Genomic DNA, 22,295 nt, shown 5'->3' with positions numbered 1-22,295 from the left:
AAAAGACAAATAAGACTTAATGGCACATGATCAAAATGCGTATGAATTTATAAACTGTTTTGGTCGACCAACTCTTGGTGTAGATGAAAGGAAATAGCTCAGTAACTTTGCCTTGTAAATTATTAACAAGATTTTTGGAAAGTTTTTGGCTCAATCTCCAAACCAAATGCACCTACTGGAGTTTAAATTCAGTGCTGTGCAATTGTAGAGATGTGACATAGAAGCCTAGTGTGTAAAGGAGAAGATTGGGACTTTTAAAAAGTGAACTATCAAGAATACAACACAATTTTGTGTTGAAAGAGACTAAAAGAGGCTAATTCTGTCTGCATAAGACCAAGGCTTAAGAACAAATGGATATAAAGCTAGAATTGAGATGACAGCAACAGACAGCAGACACTTCTGCAAAGAAACTTAAGAAATAGTGGGACCACCTAGTTAGCTACTGCAAGAAGTTTGCACAGGTTGATTACAAACTATGACACCATCAAATAACAATAATGATGCATTGGAATATCTAAGAAAGCCTATTTTGGGGTTCCTAGATAGGAACCACAAAATAGACAAAGTAATGGAAAGACACTAAAATGTTCTACAATTCAGAGGGTCACCTGCTGCATAATACCCCAGACGTAACAATTGGTGATGATAAAGGCAAAAAAAAGTCTGGATAGTGAATGTGGCAATACCTGGAGCCAGCAGAATAAGAGTGTTGGTTATGACCTATAAAGCCCTTCATAGCACCGGACCAGATTATCTCAGGTACCGCCTTCTGCTGCACGAATCCCAGCGACCGGTTAGGTCCCACAGAGTGGGTCTTCTCCGGGTCCCATCAACTAAACAATGCTGCTTGGCGGGACCCAGGGGAAGAGCCTTCTCTGTGGCGGCCCCGGCCCTCTGGAACCCACTCCCCCCAGAGATTAGAATTGCCCCCACCCTCCATGCCTTTCGTAAGCTCCTTAAAACCCACCTCTGCCGCCAGGCATGGGGGAATTGAGATGCTCTTTCCCCCTGCGCCTTTACAATATCATGTTTGGTATGTCTGTATGTATGTTTGGTTTTTTATATTAATGGATTTTTAAATCATTTTTAGTATTTATTGGATTATTATTGTACATTGTTTTATTATTGTTGTAGCCGCCCCGAGTCTCCGGAGAGGGGCAGCATGCAAATCCAATAAATAAATAAGTAAGTAAGTAAGTAAGTAAGTAAGTAAGTAAGTAAGTAAGTAAGTAAGTAAGTAAGTAAGTAAGTAAGTAAGTAAGTAAGTAAGTAAGTAAGAGAGAATTGGAGAAAATCTTGAAATACAATGATGTGTATATAGAAGTATGACCACAGTGGCAAAGCAAAAGCAAAGATAGAACCAACAGGTGATAGGTGCAATCTTGGATGCAATCCCAAAACATCTGAGGCATCCCTTGAACACCTTCAACACTGACAAAGTTACCGTCAGTCAATCAATTGCAAAAGGCTTAGAACAACTTATATCCTGCATTTGACAGTACATTTACAGTACCTATCTCAGATCCTTGGAAAGGACTTGATTGATGGATATAAATGCTTAACCCAGACTAAACATTTGGCCGATGAACAACAGCAATGAAAAAAAAAGTTTTAGAGGCAGCGGGAGAATAATTAATTAAAATGTCCCTAGTATTTTGAGGGATTTAAAATTCATGGAAGTTTACATACACACTTATATGAGGAGCAATTTTAAATTATTTAGGATTGCATTCTCCTAAAATGACTGCAGTATTTTTTTCATAATATATCAGGAAGGACTGGAAAGCTTATTTTAGAATGCTGGAGGCAGTTTAAGCTTTTTTTAAAAGTGTGGACACAACTGGGAAAGTTAAAGTAAAACTAGATGTGCTACATATGGTAGACTAGTGGATAATTATATTGACTCTTTGAAGCAGTTGGGCAAGAGAAAATGATTAACTTGTTTCCAGTCTGTCCTTTGACAGAAATGTTGGTGTCTGATTCAATATCCCAAAGGCATTTTGAAAAATACCAATGAATGAATCAGGATGTTCTGGGTAGACACAAATAGTTTTTTTCCCCCTTGCGCAGTGCCCATTATACCTACAACTAATCAGGAATCATTCTGTTCTCTAGCTTTTTCCTTTGCTTCTTCCCCTAACTGAAGGTTTCTTTTTGGTTTTTTAAACTCTGATTCTGGATTGTTTTACAAACTCGGGTGGAGTGTGTGGGGGAATGCAGCAATAAATAACAATAAGTAAAAAAGTAAAATGAAAGAGTTGGCTAATTCTTCTTGCCACTTCTCTGTAGCTGAACATTGGTGAGGCTGCTATAATTCTTTGTTGTGCAGAAGTGATGTAAACATATATTTGCCTGTTATAATATAGCACCCTGTGGATCCTTAAAGTGCTTTTTGCAAAAGGCAACTGGACTTCTTGGTTGTTGTTGTTTTTTCCTTTAAAAACATTTTGATTTTTATCTAAGAAGCTTCTTTGATCTATGACCTGGATGATTGAAACTCTCCATAGACGTTTGACCTATGGGTCCGTTTTTCATTTTTTAAAACGAGTGTTTCATATTTAATGCAAGCATTGTTGTCAAATTTTAATCGGGAAAGCTAGAAAATGTATCAGTTATAATTTTGCTAATTACCCACCCTATTACGGTACCTTTTTTATATGGTGTTGCCCATCCCATATGCTTATACAGTGATACCTTGTCTTACAAACTTAATTGGTTCCGGGACGAGGTTCTTAAGGTGAAAAGTTTGTAAGACGAAACAATGTTTCCCATAGGAATCAATGGAAAAGCGATTAATGCGTGCAAGCTCAAAATTCACCTCTTTTGCCAGCTGAAGCGCCCATTTTTGCACTGCTGAGATTTCCCTGAGGCTCCCCACCATGGGAAACCCCACCTCCGGACTTCTGTGTTTTTGCGATGCTGCAGGGAAATCCCAGCGAAGGGAGCATCGCAAAAACAAGCGCTTCGCTGGCAACGGAAGTCCGGAGGTGGGGTTTCCCAGTGAAGGGAGCATCAGTGAAATCGCAGCATCGCAAAAACACTAAAGTCCTTGAAACCCCACCTCCAGACCTCTGTGTTTTTGCGATGCTGCGATTTCACTAAGGCTCCCCTCGCTGGGAAACCCCACCTCCGGACTTCTGTTGCCAGCGAAGTGCCCGTTTTTGCGCTGCTGAGATTCCCCTGCTGGGATTCCCCTGCAGCATCACAAAAACATGGAAGTCCAGAGGTGGGGTTTTCCATGGAGGGGAACCTCAGGGTAATCCCAGCAGCGCAAAAATGGGCGCTTCACTGGCAACGGAAGTCCAGAGGCGGGGCATCCCAGCGGCGGCGGCGGTGGGTTTGTAAGGTGAAAATAGTTTGTAAGAAGAGGCAAAAAAATCTTAAACCCCGGGTTTGTATCTCAAAAAGTTTGTATGATGAGGCGTTTGTAAGATGAGGTATCACTGTATATAATTTGTTCTGTTCTTATGGTTTAGATTAGAATGTGCAGCAATTTCCTTTTCTCTCCACTGTTTTCAGTTTGGAGTGATTTCTATTACTGCAGATGGGGAAACCGAAGGATACCATTGTACTTGAACAGGTTCTAGGAAATCTACAGCAGGGATATAATCTAGCTAGAGAAGCCTTGAGTTAGACTGTTATGATTAATTTGGAAATATTTCATAACTCTTGAGCCTAGAGTCTTCAAATAACTGTAATGATAGCAAAGGTAGATTATATCCTTCATGCTACCCATGATGGACAGAAAAAAAAATCCTCCTTTCATGCAGCAAGTAGTTTAGGTTGTACATTTTGTAATATCAAGATCTGGTGAAAATTTCCAGCATATGTACGTTTTAAAAAATATGCCAAGAGTTTCTAGCTGGGTGTGGCATTTTGGGTATTGCCAGGAGCTTGTTCGTTCAGGGAAAGGGTAGCATGATGGATATAGCCTACCTTTCGCTTCCTCTGGCTGACCCCTTCCTCCTGCCACAGCGTCTGCTACGGATGTTTTATTTTCTGGAAAGCTAGGCAAATTTCCAAGCCAAGCCAGAGAACTGTAGCTGTCCATCATTTTTATTTTTGAAGAAAGTTTCTGGGCTCAAGGACATTCCTGCAAGAAAAGATGATACCGGAGGCCAGTACTTTGCTTTGCAAATATGTCATATTTCAATTGTTTCATTTAAAAATAGGTATATTTAAAATATGGAGTATCAGATGAGGTAGGGACGTTAGAAATCAGCAAAAGAGATGTTGGCAGGCATATTTGCTTCCCTGTGCTGTGTGTTGGTGACCCTGGATTAGAGAGCCGCATGAAGGCTAAGACTATTAATACTTTAATATTCGAGGCCTTTATTTATTGCTATTACCTTTATTTATAGTCTATCTTAAGGTAAAAATCTTCTAAAATGACTTACAAGCAAGATAAACAACAAAAAATACAATAAATATTATTTTACCACAAAGGAACTATAAATTTCTATGATCAGAATAGTAGTTTTACTAGATAAATGGTCAAAGCAATGGAAACTGCAGTTTAATGTTTCCAAATGTAAAATAATGCACTTGGGGAAAAGGAATCCTCAATCTGAGTATTGCATTGGCAGTTCTGTGTTAGCAAAAACTTCAGAAGAGAAGGATTTAGGGGTAGTGATTTCTGACTGTCTCAAAATGGGTGAGCAGTGTGGTTGGGCGGTAGGAAAAGCAAGTAGGATGCTTGGCTGCATAGCTAGAGGTATAACAAGCAGGGAGAGGGAGATTGTGATCCCCTTATATAGAGCGCTGGTGAGACCACATTTGGAATACTACTGTGTTCAGTTCTGGAGACCTCACCTACAAAAAGATATTGACAAAATTGAATGGGTCCAAAGACGGGCTACAAGAATGGTGGAAGGTCTTAAGCATAAAACGTATCAGGAAAGACTGAATGAACTCAATCTGTATAGTCTGGAGGACAGAAGGGAAAGGGGGGACATGATCGAAACATTTAAATATGTTAAAGGGTTAAATAAGGTCCAGGAGGGAAGTGTTTTTAATAGGAAAGTGAACACAAGAACAAGGGGACACAATCTGAAGTTAGTTGGGGGAAAGATCAAAAGCAACGTGAGGAAATATTATTTCACTGAAAGAGTAGTAGATCCTTGGAACAAACTTCCAGCAGACGTGGTTGGTAAATCCCCAGTAACTGAATTTAAACATGCCTGGGATAAACATATATCCATCCTAAGATAAAACACAGGAAATAGTATAAGGGCAGACTAGATGGAACCATGAGATCTTTTTCTGCCGTCAGTCTTCTATGTTTCTATGTTTCTATGTTAGTTGGCATAGTAGTCTGTGGAGAGGAAGAGAAGAATTCAGTTGAAAGTCTACTGCAGTAGTTCCCAATGCCCATGCCCCACAGGGGGGCAATTTGATTTTTAATGGGAGCAACTGGAACCTTATTTAAACAAAATGAATGGTCTTTTAGGCTTCCTCCGTGTGAGTGTGAGTTCACTTTTTGAATAGTAAGAATTGTATGTCACATGGGGTCATCAGAATTTTAGAGATGCTTAGGTGGAGCATGGCAAGAGAAACGTTGGGAAACATTGGTCTACTGTGTAGGTTGTTCCTGATTATTGTCATTGAAGAGACAAGGCAGAAAAATTTCCAGGACATTTTTGTACGGGATAGCTGATTACAATGATCTTTTGGGATCCATGTTGAGGAAATAAAAATGTGCCAGTTTTATGTTCCTCCTTCATAGCTTTTTATAATCTGGTTAATCAAATTATTTGATATTATGGTGGTGCTCTTTCCACACCCTTGGTTGAAAGAACCGTCTTTTTACTTTGAATATATATATATATATATAATCAAATGTCATAATGTCACGGTTTTTTGCTGAATTTGAAAATTAAGGGAGACTAGGATAGATCTATTTCGGCCTTATTTTGGCCTCATCAGCTAGCCATACCCACTGGGACATGAACCTGCAACCTTTGCCTTGTAAGGCAGAGAATTATCCTCTAGGCTACAGTATCCAATCCCTTCAGCTCTGCACCAGGGAAGGGTTACATAGTTTTGTGTCGAATCACACACACACACACATTACACACACACACATATAAATCACATATTTTTGCTGAATATTTAAAATTAAGGGAGACTAGGATAGCGCTATTATGGCCTTGTTCTGGCCTCATCAGCTATCCATACCCTTACTGGGATTTGATCCTGTGGCTTCTGCCGTGTAAGGCAGAGAATTAACCTCTAGGCCACCAGATCTGATCCCTTCAGCTTTGTACCAGGGAGGGGCTATATGTTTTTTCTATTGGATCACCCTGGTATATTGAAGGAATGTCACAGCTCCTTTTTGCCTCTAGGGCCATTTCAAGGCAGTTAATTTATTCATAGCCAACAAACGATGTTCTATAAGTATCACATATTTTTGCTGAATATTTAAAATTAAGGGAGACTAGGATAACACTATTTCGGCCTTGTTCTGGCCTCGTCATCAGCTAGCCATACCCTTACTGGGATTATATAAAAAATGCTCTTTTAATAATATTTTCCCCATGTTGACACTGCAAGAATTCACCACGTGTGTATATCACTGTAACATTTTCTTTGTAAATGTTTACAATGATAACTTGGTATTTAATTAACATTATGAAAACATTTTTTTTTTTAAAAAATAGGAAACAAAAGATGAGAAGTCTTCCTTCATCTGCCCTCTGTGTGAAAAGAACTGCGTTACCCAACATCAGCTGACTATGCATATTCGTCAGGTAAGTTGATAATTTTACATCGTAATATTTTTAATTTGGAGATCTATCGATAAATTTATAATAACATTTGCTAGTTTCTCCTTGCAAAACCCAAAATTACGTTGGCCCCAGAAATGTATCTCTAAGCCTCTCCCTCTTCCAGCTGTGAACCACTTTTATTTTAAAGATTATGCTTCATAGCCTTTGTCCCTGTGTTGCTACTGCTTCATTCTCCCCCCTCTCTGCCTCCTTTCCCTATTGATGCCAGATCAGAAATGTCAGAAAATTGCTTGTACAATGGTACCTCTACCTAAGAACGCCTCTACTTAAGAACTTTTCTAGATAAGAACCGGGTGTTCAAGATTTTTTGCCTCTTCTTAAAAACCATTTTCTACTTAAGAACCCAGGAAATTTGAGAGCGGCACAAAGGCCAGCCAGTTTCCTGCCATTCCCCCTGGGTTTCTCTCTCTGGCGCGGTGTACGGGAGGCAGCCTCACGCCTGATGTATGGGAGGTGCGTGCTCCTCCTCACCGCCTCAGAGTCCCTCCTTTTTTTTTTAAGCCTTAAAGGTTTGGATTTTTTTGATTCCCCTCACCTCCTCTTCTTCCTCTTCCCTCTCCTCCTCCTCCTCCCACCCAAATTCCGAGCTTTTATTTCTTTCCTAATGGGTTTGCACGCATTATTTGCTTTTACATTGATTCCTATGGGAAAAATTGCTTCTACTTAAGAATGTTTCTACTTAAGAACCTGGTCACGGAACGAATTAAGTTCTTAAGTAGAGGTGCTTGGATCTATTTCAAATCTTTCCTGCTGTGTCACAGCATTCTTAGCTGTTTGCTTTATTCCAAAACATCCTAATTCCTTGGGCATTGGCTGCTATACAGGTAGTCCTCGAGTTACGTTCAAAGTTACAGCGGCATAGTAACACAGTTACAACAGCATAGAAAAAAGTGACTTAGGACTGTTTTTCACAGTTAATGACCTTTGCAGCATCCCCGTGGTAATGTGATCAAATTTCAGATACTGGGCAACTGGTTCATATTAATGATGTTGCAATGTCCCAAGATCATGTGATCACCTTTTGCAAAAAAAGGTTTTGGGGCAAAACTCACTGAAAAAAAATGTCTCATTTAACAACATAAATTTGGGGCTCAATTGTGGTCGTAGGTCGAGGACTACCTGGATTGCCAAAGCTCCCAGCAGATAGTCACAACCAAGCTATGGTTTTGCTTTTTTGCCTCCCTGCTTTTACATACTGAAACTTAGGAAGCTGCTGGTCGAGGAATCCGATTTTTGTAAGTAATGTCTCCTTAATCGCTCCAAAATACTCAGCACCCCCCCACCTAGCTTTAGATCAGACAATACTATGCTTTGCCATCGGTGCATAAATGTACATGTTATTTTTCTGCATATGTTTTTTTTTTTGAAGGAATATGAAAAGAAGGGAATAAAAATATACAAGCCCATTGATTTAGGTTTCCAGGTCAAGTGATTTAGCTTGTAACTATATGGATCAGAAACAAAAACGAGCTAGAAGAAAAAAGAAAAATTGGGAATGGGACACAATGGCAGGTGAATAATCTTCCCCTAACTCCATAACAAAGAAGATGAATGAATATACCTTTATCATAATAGCACGAAGGATTAAAAACAGTACTTTTCAGGAGTTCCTATGGTTGAATAGCAAAATAGATCTCATAAAAGGCATTGCAATGCCTGGCAGTAGAAAGGAAACATAAATGGGAAATTCTGTTCTGTGTTTTAAGCTTTACCTGTAGGAAATGAGCTTTTGGGAGTTTGCTGGCCCAACTAGGACAAATTTATTCATGTGCATGCACATGTACATGTATGTACAGATTTTTTTCCCATTTGAATTACTGTTTTCATATGGATCTGCTGTAAACTGTGGGAGAAAATAGAGGTATTTTTCTTTGGCAATTTGTGGCGGATGAGTACATCTACCATTTGTGATGGTCGTGCCAGGGATGCCTGCCCCGAAACAATGCATTTAAGACCAGTTATATCTCTGATGTACTCACAAGACTTTTATGGGAATAAACCCAGAGAGTTTTAATTGGCCCCCAAACCTCATTTTTCAAGGCCGTTAGAGGCATTCCGTATAAGCTCATTCTATTTCCTTTCGGTCATCATCTCAGTAATTTTTCTGAATGTTTCATGGTTCGGAACAGAAATTAGTTGTTTTTACGCAACATTCCAGAGGGGAAAGAAAAGCTGTTTATCGATGCTTTATATGGTGATCAATTCAAGATGTAAAAAACCCCAAGTACATTTCTCCCAATTTTTTGCCTTTTTTCCTTCCTGCTTCCTGCGATGTATTTTATTTTTAGGCTGAGTGATAACTGGAATGATTACATCATGCTAACTTGAGTCTGTTGCACTGAACCTTCTTAGAATGATGATGGTTGCAATTGACAGTATGTCCTTGACCCTGAACCAGGAAGAACTCAAAAGAAAAATCTGTTGCTTCCCTTAGCATAACACTGACACTGGAGGGACAGACCATTCCTGCAGCATCTGTGGAAAGTCTTTGAGCTCTGCAAGCTCCCTCGATCGCCACATGCTAGTACATTCTGGGGAGAGGCCTTATAAATGCTCAGTATGCGATCAGTCCTTCACCACCAATGGAAACATGCACAGGTGAGAGCCAGGAATGAGAGGGCAGTGTGCAAAAGGGTGATCAATATGTATGTTTGGAAGATTGTTTACAGCATGTCCTATTTTCTTTCAGGGCTATAATCCAGGGTGTCTCTTTTTAGCATGTATGATCATCTGATAGCAGCTCCTTCCAGTCCATTATCAATTGCTTTAGAATATCCTCTTGTTGTGACAGCTTATGGGAAGATGGGACTTAATTAGGTCTTGTACACACAAACTTTCCAAACCAAAGAATAGAATAGAATAGAATAGAATTCTTTATTGGTCAAGTGTGATTGGACACACAAGGAATTTGTCATTGGTGCATATGTTCTCAGTGTACATAAAAAGACAAGGTACATTCATCAAGAATCATAAGTTACAACACTTAATGATTGTCATAGATTACAAATAAGAAATCAGGAAACTATCAATATCAACATAATTCGTAAGACTACAAGTTACAGTCCTGCAGTCATAAGTGGGAGGAGATGGGTGATAGGAATGATGAGAAGACTAATATAATAGTAATGCCTTCTGCTCTTATAAATGAAGACATTGGAGGCCAATTCTCAGGGTAGATTTGTCTTTATTTCTGTCCCAAAATACTGACCCATCCTGAGCTTAAATAAAGGGAACACTTAAAACAACAGCATATAACTGCAAGTAAACCAAACTTCTGTGAAATCAAACTGTCCACTTAGGAAGCAACACTGATTGACAATCAATTTCACATGCTGTTGTGCAAATGGAATAGTTGTGCAAATGAAATATTCAATGAGAATATTTCATTCAGATCTAGAATGTGTTATTTGAATGTTCCCTTTATTTTTTTGAGTAGTATAGAATGATATGAATACTGCTGAAGAGAACAATCTTTTGCCAAAGGCTCAGAAATACTTGGGAAAAAACACTCCCACAGTGGAATATTAGCTGCCTTGATCAGTTTTATTTATCAGAATTCTTCCTAATATTGTTGAAGTGTGACAGGTAGAAGGAAACAAATGTATCCTAAGAAAGTAATTCATTCATTTCATCTTTCAGTACCGGCAGTCCTTGACTTACAACCATTCCTTTAATGACTGTTTGTAGATACGGTGGCACTTTAAAAAATGGTTATTACTTTTTTTCACATTTATGACTGTTGCAGCATACCCACATAATCACGGCTTTAATATTCATATGCTTGGCAACCGGTATGTGTCAGTGTCTGGGCCATGGGATCACTTTTTGCGACAAGCAAAAGTCAGTGGGGAAACCTGATGATGATGGTTATTATTTTTATTAATTATTATTGCAGTTGGTAAGTGAATTTTGGTTCATTTTATCACGTTCCTTGGCACAGTTGTTAAGTGCTTTACTGAAATTAAGTGTGTAACATGGTTATTAAGTGAATCTAAATATTATTATTATTATTATTATTATTATTATTATTATTATTATTATTATTATTATATTCACTTAATAACCATGTTACACACTTAATTTCAGTAAAGCACAACTCTGGCAAGGAATGTGATAAAATGAGCCAAAATTCACTTAACAACTGTCTTGTTTAGTGGCAGAAACATGGGGCTCAATTGTGACTGTAAGTCCTGTATGTTTAAGCATATTCATGTTTTCTTTCTGAGATAACCCAGAGGTGAGATAGGGAAGCAGGTGCCAAGATTTTCAATTTCTCTTCTAAATAAACCTATCAGTGTTATTGTCAGGGACAATCTCATTCTGATTTACTGATTCATTTAATCTAATATGCATTCAGTGAACCGTGTAGCAGAGAGATTATAACCATCAGGTAATTTGTTCCTTTTAAAGCGCCACTATAGAAAGAAACAATATAGTTGTGAAACAAACAACATGCTCAACAGACTGTATCTTTTCAATGTGATTTTTCCATTATAGTAGAGAAATGGAAATGATGTGCTCTCATTTTCCCAAACAGCCAGTGCAGGACAAAGCATTTTAATAAAGCCCTGTTTAGAATTAATTAGGTCATAATATCTTCTACACAATGACAGGTTTGCATGGAATGTGAGGATTTGCCGTATTTTTTGCACTGTAAGATGGTCAAGACCATGAGCTGTTGGGTAGCTTTGGGTAAAAGTGGGGTTTAAATGAGGAGTCTCTTAAACTGCTAACCGCTTGTGTGGTCTGTATTAATAATGTATCTTGGGCCTCTCGTGAAAGGTAACCTCCCCAAACTAGCTTTTGGGGAGGAAAACAAGAAAAAAAATCTGTCTCTGCCTGCCAGCAATTTGCTTCTTTGCAGCAAAGAAGATCTGTTTTAGCACAAACAGCTGGCTGGTGATTGAGTTGGCCTCCTGGAATACCACCGATCAGCTGTTCCAGGCTGTGGGGATCTCTGACTCCCATTGCAGCCACCCATTGCTGCCTCCGTGTGTCCCATTTTGAGCCTCCACACATTCCATTTTGGGCCTCTGCATGTCCCATTTTTGATCTCTGCATGCCCCGTTTTCAGCCTCTGTGTGTTCTGTTTTTGGCCCGTTCCAAGAGGCAGGGATTGCTGCTGCTGCCACCTAGCACCGCCGAACAGTAGTGGTAGCAATTACAACTGCCTAGAACGGTCCAAAAATGGGATGTGCGGAGGCCGAAAATGGGGCACGCAGAGGTGGCAATAGGTGGTGATAGGAGGTGTCAAACCACCAATCAGCTACTCCTGCTAAATCAGGCTGTGCTGAAGCTGACCAGGCTGTTTGCTGCAAGGATGTAAATTGCTGGGAGGCAGAAGCCAAAGGGTGTGGGCAGGACTTTGGCAACATTAACTCTATAAGACACACAGACATTTACACCCACTTTGGATAGGGGGCTGCGTCTTATAGTGCGAAAAGTAAGGTATATTCATCTGTATTTGGACCTTTAGCCAAAAAAATTGACACTCCCAACTCAAAACCAGGAGACAGTGTTATGCAGTAGTTAAATGGTAGATTAGAGAGAAGAAAAACCCTTAGGCATGGAAATCAACTGGATGCCCTTGGGCCACTCCCTCCCTCTTAGCCCTAAATCAACATAAAGTTGTGTGACAAGCTAGCTCAAAAACAACCTCCTTGTTGCATCACACATTGATAAGCTTTATTGCAAGATCAAGGCAGCACTTTGCAAAGCAAGCAAAGACCAGCAATTATGTAGGGCAAGCTTAATTTTTTAGAACAAAAAAAATGGCTATACTTTTCTTGCTGCTGCATAAAATATTTGCCTGCAGATAGGATGCCTGGTTTGTTACAACAGAGATGCCTATTTCTTTGTCTTTTGATGGTTAATGGTAGCTTTGGGTAAAAAGTGGGGTTTAAATGAGGAGTCTCTTAAACTGCTAACCGCTTGTGTGGTCTGTATTAATAATGTATCTTGGGCCTCTGGTGAAAGGTAAGCTTCAAAACACAATTGTTACAGGCACTAAATCTACAGAAGAAATGAAAGCTTTGCAGGATTCTCCACTTTATATTGTATAACAAATACCAAGTTCAATTTTTTTAAAGCATTTAAGTATTTTTTAAACAGTGATTTTAGAACTGAATATATTTTTACAAGTGAAATTTTTGGCATATGTTTGTTATGGTAGAATTATATAGTAGGGCAAAACCTACTGAAATCTCCCTAGCATAGCTATTGGCTAAAACGAAAATTGATAACTCCAATTTCTCATCAATTTGCTTCCTCTAGACTAGAGCAGGGGGTCTCCAACCTTGGCAACTTTAAGATTTGTACTGGCTGAGGAATTCTGGGAATTGAAGTCCACAAGTCTTAAAATAGCCACGTTTGGAATCTCTGTTCTAGAGCAAAGTTTTTCAAAGTTGAAGTTGTAGGTGTCCTGACTGGAGAATTCTGGGCGTTGAAGCCCACAGATCAGGGGATTTTGCAGTATTCTTCCCCTGCCACTCCCAACAAGCCATGCCCATAGAACCTCTGCCACAGATTTTATTTTATTTATTTTAAAAACTTTTTACTGAGTTTTTTCACATTAAAAAGACAAAAAACATAATTTCACTAATCTGCCCTTATACTATTTCCTGTATTTTATCTTGCAATGGATATATGTTTATCCCGGGCATGTTTAAATTCAGTTACTATAGATTTACCAACCACGTCTGCTGGAAGTTTGTTCCAAGGATCTACTACTCTTTCAGTAAAATAATATTTTCTCATGTTGCTTTTGATCTTTCCCCCAACTAACTTCAGATTGTGTCCCCTTGTTCATGGGTTCACTTTCCTATTATTATCTAAGGCTATTATTATTAAATTAAAAATTCTTATTTCTATTTACAATTTTATACTTGTTGTATATTACTTTAACATACATTTTATATGTATATTTACATTCTATTTACATTTTACATTTATTTTGATAACATCATTTTATATTACTTTACACATACATTTTACTTCCCTTTCAAGCCAATCAGACCATTTATTCCATATTTTATAATACATTGTCTCCTCCCCCCCACTCTCAATTATTCCATTGTTAATTTACTCATCTCATCATGCCACAGGTTTTAGAGTTGCCAAATTTGAAAAATTCTACTGTAGAGCAGCATGGTTTGGTGAAGGAATATGCAAAACTTTGTGGTATTTCTTTTCTCATACTTTGCTGGCATGTTTTCAAATATGACTTCACATAGATATGTACATCTCGGAGTTTCTAGGGACTATTTCCCAAGGTTCCCAAAACCTGACATCTTTCTGTTAAGAAAGCATAAGCAGACACTTTTGAATCAGGTTAAAACTATCAAATTCAACTCCCACCTCCATCCCTCCAGTGGTGGTCAGCCTTAGTAAGGCAGAAGTATCTTCTGTTTACCCAGTTACCTGGTAATCAGAGCTGTACTGCTCTTCACAAGGACATTCTGCTCAGCTTCACAGGACTAATAACTATCGTTGACAAATTTGTCTAGTCTTTTCTAAAGCTGCCTGAGGTCAGCCTTATTGTGTAAATCATTCAGAAAACAAACTGCGGCTATTCCAATTTAACACGTTGGTACTGACCTGTAAAGCCCTAAAGGATTTTGAACCAAATTCTCAGCAGAAGTTACACCTCTACATATATATTTGCCTTTGCCTTAAAATAAGCATCCTAGACTGTATTCTTTAGCTGGGTTGTGAGAAGAGTTACATAAATGCCAGGGATAGGGTCATTTTTCAGATTGGCTGTATAGTCCTAGAACAGTGATGGTGAACCTATGGCACGGGTGCCAGAGATGGCACGCGAAGCCATATCTGCTGGCACATGAGCTGTTGTCCGTCCTCAACTCCAACATGCATGTGTGTGCCAGTCAGCTGATTTCGGCTCACACAGAGGCTCTGGGAGGGAAGCTGTTTTTGGCTTCCAGAGAGCCTCCGGGGGATGAGAGAAGGCATTTTTACCCTCTGCCGGCTTCGGAGCCTGGGGAGAGTGAAACACGAGCCTACTGGGCTCACCCGAAGTTAGGAAACAGGCCATTTCTAGCCTCCAGAGGGCCTGCATGGGGAGGGTGAAGCTGTTTTTGTCCTCCCCAGGCATTGAATTATGGGTGTGGGCACTCGCACATGCACAATAGCATGCCCGCGTGTTCATTCGGCACCCGAGAGAAAAAAGGCTTGCCATCACTGTCCTAGAACCATGATGGTGAACCTATGGCTCGAGATGGAACGCAGCACCCTCTGTTGCCTTGGTTCAGCTCTGCTGCGCATAGATGCCTGCCTCTTGCCAACCAGCTGGTCTTCAGGTGATCTGCTACGCATCTGCTGGGAGGCACACCTATGCGTGGGAGGGGGCCTGCGAGGGGCTGTGCATGTCTGCAGGGGGCTGCATGAACCTGCACAGGGGGTCACACATGCACGTGGAGAGGGGCCATGTGCACAGGCGTGGCACACATGGGCCCGCGCATGCATTGTATTTTACAAGTTCAGGGTGTGTGTGCGAATGCATGCACGTGCTTTGGACACTCAGTCCAGAAAAGGTTAGCCATCACTGTCCTACAAAATACTCTTAATAGCCAGTCTATCTATCTCTTGTCTCTATCCCTTGTCTCTAATATATACATATATGTATATATCCCTCTACAGTGTGGACTGCATTGGTTGCCAATTGGTTTCCAGACACAATTCAAAGTGTTGGTTATGACCTATAAAGCCCTACAGATTACCTGTAGGACCGCCTTCTGCCGCACGAATCCCAGCGCTCGGTCAGGTCCCACAGAGTTAACCTTCCCCAGGTCCCATCAACCAAACAATGTTGTTTGGCGGGTCCTAGGGAAAGAGCCTTCTCTGTGGGGGGGCCGGCCCTCTGGAATCAGCTCCCCCCAGAGATTCGCACTGCTCCCACCCTCCTTGCCTTTCGTAAGAACGTGAAAACGCACCTATGTCGGCTTGGGGTCACTAGACCCCAGCCTCTGCCCAGTAAATGTATTGAATGTGACAGTATGGATGTGACTGTTCGTTTTTAACTGACTAGTTTTTAGACAATTTTTAAAAAGTAATTATTTTATTAATTGGCTTAGAAATGTTTTACATTGGATCTCTAATTGTGAGCCGCCCTGAGTCCACAGAGAGAGGCGGCATATAAGTCAAATAAATAAATACAGTGATACCTCATCTTACAAATGCCTTGTCATATAAACTTTTCGAGATTCAAACCCGGGTTTTAAGATTTTTTTGCCTCTTCTTACAAACAATTTTCACCTTACAAACCCACCACCGCTGCTGGGTTGCCCCGCCTCTGGACTTCTGTTGCCGGCGAAGCACCTGTTTTTGCGCTGCTGGGATTCCCCTGAGACTCCCCTCCATGGGAAAACCCACCTCCGGACTTCCATGTTTTTGTGATGGTGCAGGGGAATCCCAGCAGCGCAAAAATGTGCGCTTCGCTGGCAACAGAGGTCCAGAGGTGGGGTTTCCCAGCGAGGGGAGCCTCAGTGAAATCGTAGCATTGCAAAAACACAGAGGTCCGGAGGTTGGGTTTCAAGGACTTCGGTGTTTTTGCGATGCTGCGATTTCACTGATGCTCCCTTTGCTGGGAAACCCCACCTCGGGACTTCCGTTGCCAGCGAAGCGCTCGTTTTTGTGATGCTGGGATTCCCCTGCAGCATCGCAAAAACACAGAAGTCCAGAGGTGGGGTTTCCCATGGAGGGGAGCCCCAGGGGAATCCCAGCGGTGCAAAAATGGGCACTTCGGCTGGCAAAAGTGGTGAATTTTGGGCTTGCATGCATTAATTGCTTTTCCATTGATTCCTATGGGAAACATTGTTTTGTCTTACAAACTTTTCACCTTAAGAACCTCGTCCTGGAACCAATTAAGTTTGTAAGACAAGGTATCACAGTACATACATACATACATACATACATACATACATACATACATACACACACATCCTTGGCAGTTAATTTTCCCTCATTTGAGATGCTTAAAAATCTTCTTTATTTGCTAGTCTTTAATTCTTTTTTTTTAATCGTTTAAAGCGTGCTGAACTGATTTGCTGCAGTAAAGAGAGATTATAAAATCTGCAAAATAATACCTGTTCTCTGATTACATCTAACAACCTTGTGACAAATTCTAGCTTGACAAAGCATTTCAACGAATGCCCTGCTCCTTCTGTTCTAGCTCTGTTGAAATGAACTGCAGGCTTAAGAGATTGAAAGGGAGGCAGTCCTGTTGACGAGTAACAAGCAGCGTAGCTCAAGAGACAGCATGTATGAAATTTATGTTGGCAACACTTGAGCGTGCTTCTCCTTCGCAGGGCGTCAGAATCACGTAACACAAAATATTTATATTTGATCCCTGAAGCAAGCCTGGCCAAACAGGTTCTCAAGGCGCTTGGCAACGGGCTCGGCATATCAGGCCATTCATGTTGGGACTTAGGTGTCCATTGCACTATGCATTTCTTGATCATACGGTAGGAATTAGGTCATTTTCTGCCAGGCAGTGATTCCTGTTTAGGAAAATGTGAATTGTGAGTAATATATAAGGTTTTTAACTGTTTTTAGTATTGGATTATTGTCATGTACTGTTTTATTACTGTTGTTAGCCGCCCTGAGTCTGCGGAGAGGGGTGGCATACAAATCCTATTATTATTATTATTATTATTATTATTATTATTATTATTATTATTATTATTATTAATAATAATAATAATAATAATAATAATATAGGTCAGTGATGGCCAACCTTTTTTTCCTTGGGTGCTGAAAAAGCGTGCACATGTGTGAATGTCCACACCCATAATTCAATGTCTGGGGAAGGCAAAAAGAACCCCCAGAGGTGTTCTGGAGGCCGAAAAAACACCCTCCCTAGGCTCCAAAAGGCTTCCCTGGAGCAGGGGAGGGTAAAAACGCAACTACGGTCCAGTGGTTCTCAACCTTCCTAATGCAGCGACCCTTTAATACCGTTGTTATTATTAGCAGCTCACAACAAGAAACAGTACAAATCTAATACTGTACATTAAAACAATTTAAAACCCTTAATATATATATATGAAAATCATACATCTCATACAGACCATACATAAAGCGGAAACAGCCCAGGGGAATCAATTTCCCCATGCCTGACGACAGAGGTGGGTTTTGAGGAGTTTGTGAAAGGCAAGGAGGGTGAGGTCAATCCTAATCTCTCGGGGTGGGGAGTGGATTCCAGAGGGTCGGGGCCGCCACAGAGAAGGCTCTTCCCCTGGGTCCCGCCAGATGACATTGTTTCGTCGACGGGACCCGGGAAAGGCCAACTCTGTTGTGGTGACCCCCAACCATAAAATAATAAAATTATTGGAAACTCAGAGGTGGGTTTTAATATATATTAGGTGTATATAAACATTTTTAGGCCTGGGCACCCACATCCATGAAGCACGGCCATGCAGCAGAGGAGGAAGCGAACCGGAAGTGAGGTAAGTTAGAACCCACCTCTGAGTTTCCAATAATTTTATTATTTATATATATATTGCAGTAATCTATTTGCATGTGGACGGATAGAGGAGCGGTGGATTTTTAAATCAGTTATTGTAATTGCCTTTAAGTAATGTATTGTAACTGCCTTGAGTCACCTATGTGCATTGGGCAGCTATATAAATTTATTTAAAAAATAAATAATTCAACTTGCTTTATTTATGTCATATTTGATCTCTGATCTGTATGTCAGCTATCAAATTCAACTGTCTTGGTAACCGTCGTTAATTGGTTCCGGGAGGCGCGATGAGTACCAAAAATGTTGAAACATATTTTTCCCGAAAGGAAATATGTTGTGAGTCACAAGACAGCCGACACTGACAAGTTCTAGTTTGGAATAAGGTAGGTTTTGAAAATCAAAGCAATAGAATAGATTGTTTTCACTTGGAAATCATCAAGTAACCAATAAAATTCCAAGCATTCAGCTGCCACCAGCATGGAGTGGCTAGATGCTTTGTTAGACTGATAATGAAAGCCAATGAGAAGCTGCACTGGATTCCCAAACCCTTAGAACAAGAAAATGTCTGTCTGTCTGTCTGTCTGTCTGTCTGTCTGTCTGTCTGTCTGTCTCTATCTCTCTCTCTCTCTCTCTCTCTCTCTCTCTCTCTCTCTCTCTCTCTATCTATTATCTATCTATTATCTATCTATCTATTATCTATCTATTATCTATCTATCTATTATCTATCTATCTATTATCTATCTATTATCTATCTATCTATCTATCTATCTATTATCTATCTATCTATCTATTATCTATCTATTATCTATCTATCTATCTATTATCTATCTATTATCTATCTATCTATCTATCTATCTATCTATCTATCTATCTATCTATCTATCTATCTATCTAATTGGATTTATATGCTGCCCCTCTCCTAAATAAAATTATTTATGTTCAATAATTTAACATTATTTTGTACCCCCGATTAGATTAGGTGCTCTACTGTTTGCTACAGGTCAGTGCTTGTGCGCTAAAAGGGTGTACAGATGTGCTAGCACCCACCTCCTTGCCCTTCCCCTGCACATGTGCACAACCCCTGCGGTGCCCCCCCATGCATGTTCACAACCCCCACACCCATGCTGCCCCCGCATATGTGCACAGGCCTCACTGAAGCCACTGGACTTCTGAAGCATGGGGCCGTCGAACAATGTCCCAACTTGGAAATTTGGAAAAATGGACTTTTGGTTTGCCCGTTGGGACATATTTCACACTCCAGAGGCTTCAGGGAAGCCTCCTGAAGCCTCTGGAGGGCAAAAATGTCCTTCCCCAATGTTGAATGTCAAAAATGAGCTGGGCAGCATACACATGCGTGCTGGAGCTGACATAGGCCAACGCATTGCATGCCCTCTGGTATGGCCATAGGTTTGCCATCATGGCTATAGGTTATATTTCTTTGGGATGCAGTAATATCTTTCTATCATGATACTACAGTGATCCCTCGAGTTTCGCGATCTCGATCTTCGCGAAACGCTATATCGCGATTTTTAAAAAAACATTAATTAAAAAAAACCCCCACTTCCGGGTTTGGCTTCGGGAGTCAGCTGGGAAGCGGCGCGGCTGTTTTAAAAGGTCGCAGCCGGCCTGGGGGGCTTCCCAGCACCCCCCCGAACCCCCAACCCGGGTCTTCCCGGCCGCCCATGCAAAGGGGAAACCCCGGCTCCTCGCTGATGCCCGCCGCTCGCCCGCCCGCCAGCAAGAGGGGGAAGACCCAGGGAAGGTTCCTTCGGCCGCCCAGCAGCTGATCTGCTCGGTAGCGCAGCAGCAGCGAGGAGCCGAATCGGGTTTCCCCTTTGCGTGGGCGGCGGGGAACGCAAACTCCACCATCTACGCATGCGCAGCCATAGTAAAAAGGGCGCGCATGCGCAGATGGTGTTTTACTTCCGCAACCCTACATCGCGAAAAATCGATTATCGCGAGGGGTCTTGGAACGGAACCCTCGCGATAATAGAGGGATCACTGTATATTAATTTTTCCCAGAGGCCTTGCCCTTACATTAACAGGCCATTAATGAGAAGGCATGGAAAATATTTAATGCTGCAGGTAGCAGAGTGAGGTCCTCCTGGGGAGCTCTGACTGTCAGCCAGGATAAAATGTACAATACTGCATATGAATCTGACAAACTGTTATCAGCTGTGGATAAAGATGTTATGGTATTGCATTGGATTTTACTTAGAAAAAGTGCTTTTCAAAAATCACTCAGTTTTTGAGGAGGGAGAATAGGATATCTCCGGTTCCTCCTCTTGTCCAGCTGGAATTCTTCCTCACTCTGCAGATTTTCAAGCACAATTTGTGTCCTGTTTTGCGGTCGATGGCTTACCAGTCCCATTTGCAAAAATTCTGCCAATGGAATGAGTGAGGTTGTGGATGCAAGTTTTAACATGCATTTTAATAAAGTGCCGCTATATTGAACCAGTTTTTTTGTTATATTGTAGATTTCTTTCAAAGAAATAAGTCGTAACAGGGGTGTCAAAGTTGATTTCATTCAGGGCCGCATCAGGGTTGTGTTTGGCCTTTGGGGGGCTGGGGGGGGGGAAATGGCCAGCATGACCTCACTCATGTTAGGGGGGCACCTGTGGTGGCCCAAGCACTCTGCCAGCAAAAATGGGCTCCCAAGCTCCACTTTCAGCTGTAGTAGCCTCCTGCAACTTCCTGCTAGTGAAGACAGAGTTCGGGAGGTGGGGGGCACATATGGCCCACCTGAGCTCTGCTTTCCCTGGCAGAGGCACCATGGGTCGGTCCTTCATTATTTCTAGGATGGCCCTGTGGCCCTGATCTAAGCACCTCATGGGCCAGGATTTGACCCCTGGGCCTTCAGTTTGACACGCCTGACATACTATGTATGTTCTGAAGATGGTACTTTTAACAGCAGATATATCTTGCTCATCTTTTTCAATTGATTTTTCTGTCTTAATATTGAGCATGATATATTCAGGGTCACAGCCTACTGTGAAGTTTTTTTTTCTTCCGATGGGCTGCTGCATTGCAGTGAGTGGGAATAATCCAAGAATGTTCTTAGGTTGCCCTCTTTGATTTCAGTAGGACTTCTACAGAGGGATTTCCTTGTGTGTGTTCTGCTCTTGGGTTTCTGTTGACTTACTCAGAGTTGCCATCCCGTTTCCAAGAATTTAATTTCGGTTATTACATCAATTCTAGAGAAGTAAGCTCGAACAAATTAGCATTTAATAGTGTGCTTCAAATGGGAATAGCTGATGCATAGCTATTTATCTCTTTTCATATTCCTTTTCACCTTACATTTTTTCTTACGGTCTCTTTGCTTTGGAGCCCTTAGTTTTAGCGATTTGTTTCAGACATCATAAGGAGGAGTAGGCCCAGAAGTGAAGGATCTTGACGTGTCTGTAACAGAGAATATTGATCTCCCCCCCACCATCACATTCCTGCTTGCTTTGGTATTTTTAAAGAATTTTTATTTGATCACCATGAGATCTTTTAATATGATCCATGGTTTGGCTGTGCTGGAGCTAGAGGAAAACCCGTAAAGTAGGGCTGTGCACACTTTGAACATGATTTGGAAGTACCATAGCCTTTTGAACTTTTCTATAAACACAGCACCTCTCTATTTACGAAAGCAGCTGGTCTTTCCCCAGGTTACTGTAGAAGCCTGAAAACAAGATGTGCCTTCTCTAATTATACGAGGTCAGCTGCTTATAGCAGCCACAACTTTTTCCAGGCTCGTACAAGTAAAAAAATTGGCTGCCTTGATGAATAGCAGAGATTTTATTCCGCTACAAGCCATGCTCATGTGAAGTTCAACCATTTCTTCTAGAAGATCATCCTCCTAGGTCAAAACATGCCGGGTAATTTCCTAGTCAGAAATTTGAAAGTGGGGAAGGTATTCGGCTGAAGGAATGATGCTGCCAATGTTAAGAATTTTGGCAGCTATTCTTTTCCCAGAGTGGGTACAAGCAGATGGATGATGATGATATCCTTATGCCATCCATCATTATGATGGACGCATATAGTTTTAT

The 22,295-nt window shown here is 41.0% G+C and overlaps 1 protein-coding gene across 9 annotated transcripts in view; it reads left to right on the top strand.

The window, feature by feature from the left end:
• The window catches only part of RREB1 (ras responsive element binding protein 1), a 238,983-nt gene that overhangs the window by 145,351 nt on the left and 71,337 nt on the right, over window positions 1–22,295 (top strand). For all 9 annotated transcript variants that reach the window (XM_070747213.1, XM_070747211.1, XM_070747209.1 and 6 more), the window contains 2 exons: window positions 6,660–6,749; window positions 9,223–9,386. In XM_070747213.1, coding sequence (XP_070603314.1) covers window positions 6,660–6,749; window positions 9,223–9,386 — 254 coding nt within the window. The remainder of the gene's footprint in view (window positions 1–6,659; window positions 6,750–9,222; window positions 9,387–22,295) is intronic.

Source organism: Erythrolamprus reginae, chromosome 3, assembly GCF_031021105.1.
Source record: "Erythrolamprus reginae isolate rEryReg1 chromosome 3, rEryReg1.hap1, whole genome shotgun sequence".
In the NCBI taxonomy this organism is placed as follows: domain Eukaryota; kingdom Metazoa; phylum Chordata; class Lepidosauria; order Squamata; family Dipsadidae; genus Erythrolamprus; species Erythrolamprus reginae.
The sequence above is the reverse complement of the archived record's forward strand: the minus strand, read 5'-3'. Positions and strand labels throughout refer to the sequence as shown.